Here is a 14,208-nt window from a genome sequence, read left to right as displayed (position 1 = left end):
AACGCATTTGGGAAATAAAAACATGTACGGTAATTATAAGCTAAATAGGGTCTGACTGAGAAAATCATCAGTAGAAATGATGTGCAGGTACTAGTTGACTCCATAACTATAAGCTATGTCTAGAAGAATGTAGAATACGTAGCTCCATTTTTGTGACTGAATTGGGAAGAGTTCAATGAAGGGCTACAAAATGAATAAATGGAATTAGATTTTAAGCTGTAAGGAGCATCTAGCTTTATTTTGGTGGTCCAAATACAATCTAAACATACAAGGTCTGTTTGCGGCTCTAGCGGGGGGTGGAAATATTTGCCCCATAAACAGAGCAGATGACAAAGAGCCACATATTCTGATAAAGATGTCATCAGTGCTCAGCAGATGATATAGGATAGCATATTATGTGATAGGATTGGGAGTAATCAGTACACTAAAAAAAGTCATCATACACGGGATGCCTGAAGCCACAATTTAGTGCTACTGGATCCTTTTTAATAAGATATGCAGATGGAAATAGAGTTAACACAAAACCTTTACTTTTCCTCTCACTGGGCCTAGAATATTTTTTCCTCTAAAGTGACTACAAATTCAGGAGGGAGTAAAAATGAAATAGTTCAATTTATTCCTATAGTAAGTAAAATGCCAGAAAACAAATGACCAAATAGACACCAACACACAAACACACACCAGGACAATCTCTGCCTCACCAACGCTCCAACACACACACCAGGACAGGCTCTGCCATACCGATACTGAAACACATACACACCAGGACAGGCTCTGCAATACCGACACCCAAACACACACACACACACAGGACATGCTCTACCACCCACATCAGGAAAGGCTAAGCCCTCCATTCAATATTGACGCATGATGCCTTCAACTTTCGGTGGGTATGTGTAACGCTTTTGTAACAAAGTCCCTATGAGTTAGACAGTATTAAAATGTTGTGAAATTACTGAAATTATTTAATCGGTATTATCGATATCATGGAGAAACGTGAAAGACTCAAAAGAAAAAGACTAAATAAAAGCCCAAAAATAGCTAGCATTATTTAGCAAGTTTTTTAGTTTTTTAATCTCTTCTGTCACTGCAATACAAAGGCTACAACAAAACACGCTTTCATGATTCTTATTATTGTAGGATTAAATAAAAATTTAATTTAGCCAAGAGTGGAGATTAAAAGAAAAGCAAAATTGTCTAATTTAATTAGATCTGTTTAGCTCAAGCTATAATTACTACCAGATCTTGTGATTACAATGCCACCGCCAATGCTGCCGACATAGAGTTTTAAAAATTAATTTTATTATAAAGCTTTTTAAAACCATTTGGGTTTCCTTATCTCAGGTGCCTTTCTTATGTAACCTTTATATAATTCTTATATTTAGCCTTTATATAAGGGGTTACATTATGTTCTAGTTACATAGAACAGGTCAGACATTAAAGGTATAGAAGGCACCCCTTTCGCGGCGGTAGTTTGGGCTGAAAAGATTCATGATCAGGATTTTTCATGGCGTCTAAGACATGCACAGACATTAATGATAGAGTCTGGAAAGTTTCAGTTATATTGAAGAAGTCAAGAAGATGATGCAAGATACATGGATTATATCCCCACACCATAGGATCTGAGATGTTCTTTGACTTGATGTTCCATCTAGGGGGGCTCATAAAATATCACCAGATAAGTTCTGCGTCATGGAGAGGGACGAATAAGAAGCCTATCTGGCTTTTTTTTTCCTCCTGTCACTCAAAACTGCATTAAAAGGTTTATTGAGATACTACAGCTGTTTAGCAACAGAGTTCTGTCTTTCTTCCAAAGCGCCTCCTCTATGTATTACATCACAGTAGTCTGACCTACTACAGCCTCTCCCAGTCGCCTTTAAACTAATAGATCTTCAAGCAAACACCCCTTTCTGTGATGTCAGAACAGAGCAGTGCAGAGAGATTACGATGAACGTTTTTCAACATGAAATCACCGAAAAATGGTACATTTAAGTATTTAGGGAACTTGGGAATATTGTCTAAGTGGAACAGCACCATTAAGTGTTTTGGATCACCAGTTTGGAAAAATATTTTTTTCTACAGCAGCTTTGACAGAACTTTTCCCAGCTCCCAATCACTGCTCAAATCATCCAACCAGATATTCATTAACAGGGGTGGGTTGGCCTAGGGGGCAGTGGGCCAATCGACTCCTTGGCATGCCCAAATTGTCCCCAAAGGGCCGAAGCAAAACGGGCCACTCGGTAAATGTGAGACTGGACGGGGTAAGAATTTGTATGTGTAAGTGTGTGTTAGAAGAAGTATGTATTAGCATGAGTGTGTGTGTACTAGTGTGAGAGTATGTGTAAGTATGTGTGCGTTAGCATGAGTGTGTAAGTTTGCGTAATTATACATATGTACATGCACATATATCTGTGCCACTATGTATGTTAGTTCTCCGGTTGGGGGCCAGGGGCCAATGGGGTGGTGCCAACCTTGGAGAGAAAAGGGCCAGAAGGTCCCACCCTCACCTGATGATGTGATGCTAATTCTGCCACAAACACATAGTCCCTAATTTTAAACAAATATCTACAAAATAATTGCCCGTGTTGAAAAACCAAATACACAATGAGAGCTTTAATAAACGTCCCCCTCAACAGCTTAAATTTAAGAAACAAAATACCCACTCGGAACATATACAACAAAAGTTATATAATAACATGCAGGCCCAGACTGGCCCTATCGCACATTGGGAAAACACCTGGATGGCTGCTGGCCAAAAGCGCCACACACTCACTCGATGTGCCACTCAGATCAGCAACAGATCGGGTGCTGCAGTGTGTGGCCAGCCACTGCCTCAATATATACTTTTATACATTTTTCTACTTATTTCTGCTCGTGCTATAGTATATTAATTAGTTTTGAACTTGTCCAAGAGGATGGTAGATAAATGGAACAGCCTCCCAGCAGAAGTGGTAGAGTGTAATACAGTCAGGGTATTAAACATGCATGGGATAGACATACAGCTCCTGAATCTAAGACGAGACCAACAACTGATTAAGGTTTGAGTCTTTACAGCAGGAGAAACGGGCAGACGAGACAGGGGCCGAATGGGGCCGATCGGCCGTCAGAGTCTATGTTTCTATGTTGTTTTTCATCTAACCTCCTTTGGAATCTTAAGATTTTGTTTTTACATTGGTTACAGGAATATGTCGCCGTGACTAACATGTAACAATACAGAACCGCGGCACTTCTTCGAAATACTTTTTGTTGTCTTTGCCTAATAATTTTTCATCGTTATCTCTAATGAGATTAATATAATCCTTGCTTCCTCATGTAGACGATTTGTCAAAGCAGCGATCATACACTGTGTTTGTAACGCATTCAGTCGGCATTCCTGAGTAAACGATCAGATGATGAATCGGAGATGATTTTCCATTATTGATTAGATGTGTCTGTCTGAGAATGTTCCTGATTATCTCATGTGCTAGATTATCTCGTGTGCTACGAGATGCCTGTTTAGGTTTTAAATCCTGAAAAAAAAGAAAATTGGCTGTCAAAAAATTCACAATTAATGTGTGTTTCCCATTAAATGATTACCGTTAGTTTGGAGGTTATGTATAAAACATGGTTCTGGTTTAGAAAGTGGTGTTAATACCATAGCAACTGACAGAATGCTGCTCCGTCGTGTTAATTCTTTGTTAGTCATCATGAGGGAGACAGAACTGAAGTTATTCACAGGTCAGGTGACGCGTTGTGTTTTTTAGGGCCCGTAGAAGACCGGGTGATTCGACTTGTGAACGGCTCTGGGCCTCATGAAGGACGCGTGGAGGTTTATCACGAGAACCGCTGGGGAACGGTTTGCGATGATGGCTGGGACAAAAAAGATGGTGACGTGGTTTGCCGGATGCTGGGCTTCAAAGGAGTTGAGGAGGTTTACAAGACGGCCAGGTTTGGTCAAGGTAAGAACGTGAATATTATTGCACCTACCTTATGATGGAGCAATATAATTTGCAGTTGGCGCACCTAAGAGACCTGGGGTACGGAGGTCCTACAAGTACTTTAAGGCCAGCGGCCCCCTGATGACGTAAATGCTGCGAATGGCTGGAACAGCAGATTGGGTTAGTGTGTGGTGCTGTTGGCAAGTGGCCCACCAGATATTTGCCTGGCGTGGCAGATGGCCAGACCAGACGTGGTATGCAGTAAGAGTCACTTCCATTTATCTTCCCGTACATACCGCACAATATCAGTATCATTCCATTGCTAACCTTAACTGGTGCAAGAACCAACAGAACTGTAACTCTCTGTGCCCTTTACTGTCTCCATTGTAAGACAACCTCAACCATCATTGGCAAGAGCATTTTCTGCGTATACACGGGGGGTCTCATTAGACCCTCTGGAACTCTCACACGGGCCAGCGCATGCGCAATGCCAAGCATTGTTTAAATGCCAATCCCTTAACTAAAGAACATGCAGTAAATTTTCCATGCATTAAAAATATTAAAAAATATATGATGGAGAGACTGTTCCTTTAATTAAGATCAGACACAGAAGACGGAAAAACTGTGACATACCCGGCCATTAATTGTGCCCATTCACTCACAGTGATAACCCTGTCTCGATAACCAAAACCACATGCGGTGTCGGCTCCGCGAATTCCGCATCCAGTCACGCAGGAATCGCATAAACCTCTTCATCAGGACAAAGAGGGGGTTTCGGAGATTGGCAATAGATTTTTTAATAACAAGACCTCAAAAACCAAAACGCATAACATTTCTTTTTTTCCAAGGAAAGAACAGCTTGAAATTCATTGACAATAATTAAGAACAACTTTTTCCTTAAGAGAGTAACGTCACAAGAGCAGAGGAGAACATCATGATTCCCGGAGGTGTCTTCATCAGGATTTATTAGTTGGCCAGCGTGTTTTTTGAAAAGCATTGTGGGAAATATCACTCAAGAGACATACACTTCCTTTATCTGTTACATGAAGTTCCGAATGAATGATCCTTCACACGTTAGAAATATTACATGACGTTCCGAAGGAATGATCCTTCACACGTTAGAACTATTGTTTTTCAAGGGACTTAAAGGGACTGTGATGTCTGTCATTTATTAACATGACCACCTACTTATTAATAATTATATTTATATTTTGTTTCAATTATTTCTTATTTAATTGACATTTCTTCATAATGTGAGCTACATAATAGCAGAAACCTTAAGCTAAACTGGTCAAGCACCAATGGCATCCCCCCCTCCATGGGTGCTGTTTGGTTTCTCCAGTCCTTCATTTGGCCCCAAATCCCTGTGCCCTCCTCTCCCTGCCCGATACCCCTCTTTCCTAGGAGCTCAGAATGTTTGCTAGGTGTCACAGGGTTCTAAAACCATCATAATTGATCCTTGTGTTCAGTTTAGGTTAAAGTCTGTAGGATTACCAAGGTGTTCAAACCAGTTTGGCCAAGCTAGGTTTTATCGTTATTCGATCATATGGGAATCATTTAGCCCTAAACTGTTTGACCTACAAGGCACGGGGGTGGTTGAAGTAATATCCGTATGCCTTTCATGTAATGAATCCATCATGATTTGTTAAACTTTCATTTCATTCCCTTGAATTCCTTTTGGATGGGTTGGAATTCGGTTACAGTGTTAAAAAAAACCCCGTGAGCTTTAAATTGGTTTATTTCGTAGCGCGTTCCGTTTTGATCTTCGAAGGAACAGAATTAGCTTTCAGCTGAATGAAGGGGCAGACCCTCTTTAACCTTCTAAATAAATATATGTTCTTAAATAAATAAGATTTTTTTTTTGAAGGTTTGTAGGACCTTAAGCCTTAACCCTCGGTAGCTTTGACTTAAAAAACATTTGGCTGAAACGGAAGGAATGGGCTGAATCCTCATCTAAAACATAATAGTGAATTAGTTTAGTTTATTCCAATAATACATGTTCCTTCTGTAGAAATTCCAAACTCTTGACAGCTGTTTGCTCATCTGCTCCTTTCTGAATTTATATATATATATATATATATATATATATATATATATATACATATATAGATATGTTGAGGGAAGAAAATTCTAGCCGTTAAAACCCATCAGATTTTATTAATTTGGATCCCTGGTCTGCTGTCAAACTGCTGGTTATATCAGGACATCACATCATAATATTATCACTTTTTATATTCAGATTCCATAACTCTATTATAATAGAGAAGGGTGAAAATTAACAATAAGATTGCAAGCTTACACTCTATTAAGAGGCTGAGGGAGAATGAGATGGAAGAAGAAGGGCTGCTTGGATGAGGATGGCTTGATTGGTGAAATTGAGATACACTACATAGACAAAAGTATTGGGACGCCTGACCATTACACCAACAGGGACATTGATGACATCACATTCTAAATACATAGACATTAATATAATAATATGATATAATGGCTTCCATCCTTCTGGGAAGTTTCTGTGGGAATTTTTGCCCGTTCATCCAGTAGAGCGTTTGCGAGGTCAGACACTGATGTTGGACGAGACGCCCGGCTCACAATCTCCGTTCCAGTTCATCCCAAAGGTGTTCGATGGGGTTGAGGTCAGGGCTCTGTGTGGCCGGTCAAGTTCTTCATCAACAAAGTCATCCAAGCATGTCTTTAGGCCGGAAGAAAAAAGAGCTTCCCCAAACTGTTCCCACAAAGTTGGAAGCAGAACATTGTACAAAATGTCTTGACATGCTGAACCTCGGTCTTGGAGATGTTGAGCGTCTGGTTTCTACAGAATCCGTCCATGCATGGGTTACAAATATTTAAAGGGACGGCTGATATGCATTAAACTACATATCACAACAGCAGTGTCCCTTTAAGACTGTTGGTTGTCACCGAGCGCTGTAGTTCCATAACAGCTGCTTGCTACCCTTGTACTAAAGGGTTAACCTACAACCACCAAAATAAACGGCTCTTCTGGGTAAGAAAACATAATAAAAATTGAGTTTTATGGTGTGAATAAATGTTATGAAATAATTTACATTTCAGTCACAGGGAATGTTTATATACGTAGAGAAAGCGATGCCGGTCCGACACGCAGTGTTTACTGTGAAGGAATTCCTCGTTTCCGATAATTACAGATACGAAACGTGATCTCCCATCGTGGCCTGACTGATCTGTCAGATTTGTAGATAGATGCTGACGGATCACAGCGCGTGCGTATTTAAAAACCAAAAATTAAATATTTGGATAAAAATACATATTTTACATTTTATTCCAAAATATTATTTTGACCGATAGTTAGGCTTGACATTTTTATGGTGTTATTGTTAAGATGCAATATAAAATGTGTGGTCTCAATTTCCGTTTTAATTTTCTAGAACAGATGTCGACATTACAATTCACATTATGGCCAAAAATAACTTGTTTTATAAAACTCTTGAAACGAGATTTTAAAATAACAAAAACAAGGAGGAAAGGCAGTTTCCAGACTTTTTCACCTAACACGTAGAAAAAAAAATAAAATAAAAAAAAAAAAGTATATGGAGATTTTCATAGGTCTGCGATTTGCCGGTCCGCAGCTGAACCAAAGATTACCAAAGATGATTGGCCAGACAAATATCTAAAGGTTTGTCAAGTTATAAATCAGTTTTCGAATGTATTATATTTAATTTTTTATAAAAATAATAATAATAATAATAGTTCCAAATGTTTTACATTCTTAAATAGATTTTACTAAAGATTCCTATTTTTATAAAAAGAAAACCTAAAAATTATTTTTTTATGGTGAGGCATGTAAGCTCTTATGGGTAGCCCCTTCCTCTCCCCTTCCTCTAACGACCTACAGAGGTCCTTCTTTTTATGGGGAAGGACAAAAGATCTTACCCTCCTGCAGGCTTTTTGGCAGGGCAGGGAAGGAAGGGGTCACATCTCCCTTAGGGAGTGCAGCCCCCAAAGAATTAACATTTGGGGATCTGGTGTCCATCATGGGCCTAGTTTGGACGCATTCTTGGCAGCTTATTCAACTTTTTTCCGAAGCACTGAACCACGGGCCATTTTTGTGTTTTATCTCAACAATTATATATGCCATGGGCCGCTAGGCGCCGACAAAGACATTTTCTGACCAATTCCTTTGTCACTTGGGTTCCAGGCTCAAAACTTTTGAGAATCAATTAAACCGATGCCAAACTTAAAAAAAAAACTACCTCTTTCGATCCTTTCATAAATGGGTCACCATCTGGATGCATCATAGTCTGAAACCATTTAGAACTCGCTAACAAAATGCTGGCAAAAACATTGAATTTATTACGTGTCTCTACTTTTGCTAATCTTAAACCAACCTACGAATAAGTATTTTTTTCTATGCAAGTTCAGGAAAGTGTTAGAGCACTCGTGCTTAGATAGACTGCTTTAGTGTAACAACGTCCCATATAAACATTAAAATCTGTGTTTATATTTTCTTTACTTCTTTTCTTGGCCCTAAAGAGGTGGCGAAAAGCGAGTCAGAGCCAGCATAGAAATGGGACAGCGCCAGCACAAACCATGTGAGTTTGGGTACCCACCAAAGTTTATCTAAAGCCCAAACATTCTCCATCACCAGCTACATAGGAACCCATATAGCAATCAATCAAGCTGTAGAATCCAGTATTTCAAGGACTGACCGATGCGTGGAACTAATGCCAAATGCGTAACAGAACATTTAACTACATTAAACAAAACAAAAAACATTTCTGTCCTTGGAAAAGGGCTGGCATCTAAGGGAACGTCCACATATTCCCATCAGATAAAAAGTGAAACATTGGCAATATACCATTGTGAGTTTTAACCAAAGATAAACTATGACTATTCCTCCCGCCGACAAAAGCCCTATTATTATTATTATTATTATTATGTTTCTTTTTGTTTTAAAATGATTTTGCCGTGAAGAACCCATAAAATGGAAAGCACATGTAATCACAGCACAATCGGTACACATTCAATTATGTGTTTTAAACAACGGAAAAGAAACACATCAAATATGTGCGTCAATCCAAAATTACACCTATTATATCCAAAAATATGATGCGGAGGGGGTTAGTAGGAGGCCCTGGTGCATGAATTATTTGGGGCTCTCCAATTATTTGGACTACAGAGCGATACAAAGTAGTGTTGTGTGGGTGAAGAATGTGCCTTTTACTTCTTATTGATACATGCTGCCTTAGGATCTGATCTGGAGATTGCCATTTGGGTTACCACAACATCAGCATGCCACTTAAGTACTTCACAACGAGACTGCTTTATGGCAGTGTTTTAGTCATTCAAGTCCCCACAGACCAGAGACTTTAGGCAGGTAAACTAGGATAATGTTTTAACTCTTGGGTTCTACCTCGCCAACATGTATCAGATACGTGGTTGGTGCGTAAATGGTTAATGCCTTCGAGCTCTGGGGTCCTGTGTCTACGGCATGATGGATAGCCCTGTAGAAGTCCGTGAACCAGCTCAGTAGAGAATGGAAAAAAACATTCCGTATTTCTCTGGACCTTGTCCCCAAGATAAGGTAGTTAGAAGCCAGGGGGGTCATGTCTGAGCAAACCGTTCTTAAAGGAGGACTTCATTAGCATTGCCATAAAGAATCACCTTAGTGTGGTGCTTGAGTTTGGAATGTAGCCAAAATATCACGATGGCGGCCACCAGATCTACGGCTAAAATGTTTATTGGAACAATGTGAAAAAAAACCCCATATCTCTTCAGTGCTGCGCCACGTTACCATATACAACATTGTGTTTAATTCTTGAAGGTGAGCCTCTAAGAATCTTCAGAAACACAAATTAATGTAGACTATCTGAGCGTGGCGTATCGTTTAATAGCCTTGCCCTGTGGAGAGTCCCCGAGTAACGAGAAAAAGATTTAGTCAGGAGCTCAGAGGTCTTTTCCTTTCGCATCTGAAGAAGACACCTCTGAGGTCCCCAAAGCTCATATCACTCTGTGTATTTTTGACTAATGGGACGCACAACTGCCAACAGAATTTCTAAAAATTGATTGCAACCCCCCCCATCTTCTGGCTGTTACCTGTGTGTCTGGCAGGTGACTGACCCATTTAACTCTTTGCCTTCCTGGTTTGGTATGTTAAATATTGCATATAACTCATGGGGTTAAATTGAATTATCCTGGGTCATGTTGGCATAAATTGTTATATCGCCGTCAGACCTCCTCTCCCACAACGTACACTGAACATGCCGAAAGCGAATAAATCGTGGAAGTGAGGCGCGGACACCGATGTTCAGGCGAAGATCTGCATTTTTATGAAATTTATTGCGTTCTGCACATATTTCAAACCTCGTGAGAATATTTCAGAATTTGCCCAACCTCTGACTGTAAACACTCTAATCCATAAATAATGTTTTATTAAAAAAAAAAAAAAAGATATTTCCTTCTTGGTCCCAGATAAGTTTGTGATACCTTTTAGAGCACAAGAATTCATCTGAACAAGAGACATTTGAGGTCTTCAAAGATTATGTAACTCTACATCTTAATTGCTTAGAGTTTTCTTTTTTTTTTTTAACCAAATCTTTTAGCACATTTTTTTTAAATAAACCTTGTTATCGATGTAACATTTTTGATCATTGGAGGTTTTTAAAAAAAAAAGCAAAGTCTGCTCCGAGGTTACCTGAAGTTGCCCTAAAGCTAGATCCTGGGGGGCAGGGGGGGCTAAGTAAATGCAGTGGTATTTATTGGGTTAATAGCACTTGCATTGTATATTCTAAGGGATTCTTCATTGATTTTACAGCTCCCGGGCTGTTCAAGTGCGATAAGATTATCTCCCCAACTAGATAATCTGGGGCACAAGGACAGTGCCGGAAAATTAAGACTGTCCACAGAAAACAGGGACACTTGGAAAGTATGCACATACATTGTTCGGGTTAGGATCGCTAACGGGCGCTCTTCTCTTTTCACAGGTGTGGGGAGGATCTGGATGGATGATGTTGCTTGCAAAGGGACAGAGGACTCCATCATGAAGTGTTACTTTGGAGGTTTTGGCAAGACTAACTGTGGACATGCTGAGGACGCTGGGGTGACGTGTATAAAAGAATGAGCCGGGGACAAAAAAGGAGACGGGGACGCGGTTTTTGGAGCTACTAAAATGATCCATTCCTGAGCCGACTTCAAGATCAAAGATGGTGGAATCTCCCAACTGCTCATGGGTGTTAGCATGAGTGAACGGGTTTTGCGTATGAGTACCGGAGAGACTTTTCTCATAGAGCATATCGGCGGATGTTTCCACAAGCACTTCCGTTTTTAAGTAATATACATTCAGTTATTGCAGGGGCCAAAATTAACAAAAAAAAATGGCTTTTATATCGCAAAAAATGCATTTAATATCCAAGAGCTGTATCGTAAGTTGTCATACGTGATATAGTTGATAGCAGAGTGATAAGTAAATAAAGCACAGTTTGTTATGTCAGGGGTTTGTGGGATCTGTTCTGTGGTCATTTCCTAAATTTGGGATGAGGTGCATCTCAAGAGGCCTTGAAAGGCAAGACCCATGAAAAAGTATTTAACCCAAGCGCTGTATACAATAATAACCCCCAGCGCTGTATACGGTAATAACTCCCCAGCGCTGTATACAGTAATATAACCCCAGCGCTGTATACAATTATAACCCCCAGCACTGTATACAGTAATAACCCCCAGTGCTGTATACAGTAATAACCCCCAGTGCTGTATACAGTAATATAACCCCAGCGCTGTATACAGTAATATAACCCCCAGTGCTGTATACAGTAATAACCCCCTAGCGATGTATACAGTAATAACCCCCTAGAAATGTATACAGTAATGTCGGATGATTAAGACCGAGCATTTCTATTATTCGTCAATGGCAGTATGTGTTTGCCTTGCTCAAATAGAGCTGAAGAATATACAAAAGGCTAATATAAATCAGACCATTTTTTCCACTTTTTTGAATAGGGAGAAACAAAATTTGTGGGGGGGGGGTGAAATATTAATGCAGAGGAATATTAATAGAGGACAAGAGTATGCCCATGGTATACACATAATCTGGACTAATACATTTATGTTGTATAGGACTGTAAAATGTAGGATAGTTAGATCTGCTTTAAATAAAAAAATGTTTTTTTTATTCTAAATATTATAACTTTTGTAAATCTTCATCGTGCCTTTTATAGCAAACCCAAAGAATTTCTGTTATGTTGATTACAAAAATATCCTTTTAATTTTTGTTTTCAATTTTACAATTGCTTGTTGGTTCGAAGAATCTCATTAAAAATAAGACAATAAATCGTATTTAGCTTTAAATTTAGCTTTATTAAGCTTTAATTGGTCATTTTTTTTAAAGCAAACAGCCTGCCGGTATTTTTCACAATGCATCTGACATACTCTTTCTACATTCTGATTGCAAGAAAAAACAAAATAGTTATTAAAGCATTTCAAATATGACTGAATGATGTAATAAACGTTAAGTATTTTTATGTTGTAATGGTTAGGTTTATGTACTGCATAAATAAATCAAATATTGGGCGCGTGTTGGAACACAATGAAATACTGGAGGATAACTTATGTCTGGATATTACCAAATAACGAAAATATATTTAGTGTTCCATCTGCGTTACTCTCACAGTAAATACAGGGTCTCATCACAAGAGCTCACATTTTTTGTGATGAGTAGAGAGCATTTGTGGTGGAACAAGCCAAATGACAAGTGAGTAATGTAAACTTGAAGAATGGCCAAGAATGTAGCAGCTACAGTTTAACGTGGATAAATGTAAGATAACGAAGTTGGGTAATAAAAATCCAGTGGCAGAATACAGCATTGGGGGCACTTTTCTGTCCGATATAACATAGGAGACAGATTTAGGTGAACTTATTGTTGAGGACTTAAGGGAAAGCAGACAATTGAACAAAGCAAGCAGGGTGTTGGGTTGTATAGCGAGAGGCATTAGAAGCAGAATGAGAAAAGTGGTTCTGCAATGTTACAGATCCCTGGTCAGACCTCACTAGAGTCTTGGGTGCAGGTAGGGAGACCCCCATCTCCAGAAGGATATTGACTTATTCAGAGGAGGACAATTAAAATGGTAAGTGGTTTGCATTATAAAAATGATCAGGCTTGGGGGAGAGAAGAGAGAGAGGGAGATGCATTTAAATATATTAAAGGGATTTAACAAAGTACAGGAGGGGAGTTTATTTCAAAGGAAGAGAAAAGTTACAAGCGACCAGAATCTACCCTCTACTAAGAGGGTGGTAGATAAGTGGAAGAGCCTCCCAGCAGGGCTAGAGGCTAATACAGTGAGGGAATTTACACATTCTGAATCTAGGATAAAGTGGAAACATGCGCAGAACGAAGCTGAAGAAGAGATCCGAGGTCCTGAAATCTTATGTAACTTTACATCTTGTTGCCCCAGTGAAAGGTGTCAATTTTAACGAAAGACTGCATGTTCACAAAGGGTCAATAGTTCTTTATCTGTTATACGACTCGCGTCTTTGCTCATATTCTTCATTGTGAGCCAAGGAAGCAGGTGCAGCGTTTCATGCTGTTTCCTGAAATATACATTTTAATGAGATCAAGAAAAACAAAAACCTCCCTTATTCAACGGCCATGGGCACTCCGGGAAAAGGACCAAACACATGGGATGCATTTGGGCAGAAACATGAACATTTAGCTCAGCGTCTTATAAAGGTTATGAAGGCATCGCTTGGCAGCGGCCCGGCCCGTTATGTCTGGTAACATTATTCCTTCCTATGCTAAATCATTTTAATGATTTCATTGTTGATTCCAAAGAAATAATGCTTTTTTTTTTTTTAATTATCGATATTTTTTGACTTTCTAAAACCCAGGCCTGGACTGGCCAAGGGGCACTCAAGCCAAAGCCTGGTGGGCCACTGGCCATATTGACCCCATTAGAAAAGAGCATCTAGATTCTGTACGAAAAAGTAACATGGGGCCGCATGTATCCAAGCGGTTACCACACGTATGTCATTTGGAGGTGCCAGGGCCATTTTATCCCTAAATCGGCCACTTAAAGCCACTATCGCTAGTGATTGTACCCCAGTTAGAGGCATTAACCTCCCACGAAGCCACTCTATTGCTTAAAATACTCGATTTTAAATGGTAACAAAAAAGGGTAAATAATGGCTGAATAGCAGTAAAAAGTATGAGACTTTGTGGGATTGTTAAATATCTAAACAAAACCATTTTTATCCAAAATGTAATCAAGTCTCGGTCAATTGCCTTTTCTTTTTTATTCCAATCTTTTTCCATAAGCGTGATTCA

General features: G+C 39.4%; 1 protein-coding gene across 3 annotated transcripts in view; it reads left to right on the top strand.

Annotated features, from left to right (window-relative positions):
- LOC149283142 (scavenger receptor class A member 5-like) overlaps window positions 1-11,013 on the top strand; it is a 99,331-nt gene extending 88,318 nt beyond the window's left edge. The window contains exons 8-9 of one of the 3 annotated variants that reach the window (XM_089497932.1): window positions 3,753-3,938; window positions 10,877-11,013. In XM_089497932.1, coding sequence (XP_089354058.1) covers window positions 3,753-3,938; window positions 10,877-11,013 — 323 coding nt within the window. Of the gene's footprint in view, window positions 1-3,743; window positions 3,939-10,876 lie in introns of all 3 variants that reach the window. The other 2 variants (XM_089497931.1, XM_089497930.1) reach the window with 2 other exon arrangements.
- The last annotated feature ends 3,195 nt before the right edge of the window (window positions 11,014-14,208 follow it).

The sequence above is a fragment of the Sceloporus occidentalis genome, unplaced genomic scaffold, assembly GCF_023333645.1.
Source record: "Sceloporus occidentalis isolate IW3139 unplaced genomic scaffold, rSceOcc1.0.p SCAF_111, whole genome shotgun sequence".
NCBI lineage: Eukaryota > Metazoa > Chordata > Lepidosauria > Squamata > Phrynosomatidae > Sceloporus > Sceloporus occidentalis.
This window is presented reverse-complemented; position numbering and strand designations above follow the sequence as displayed.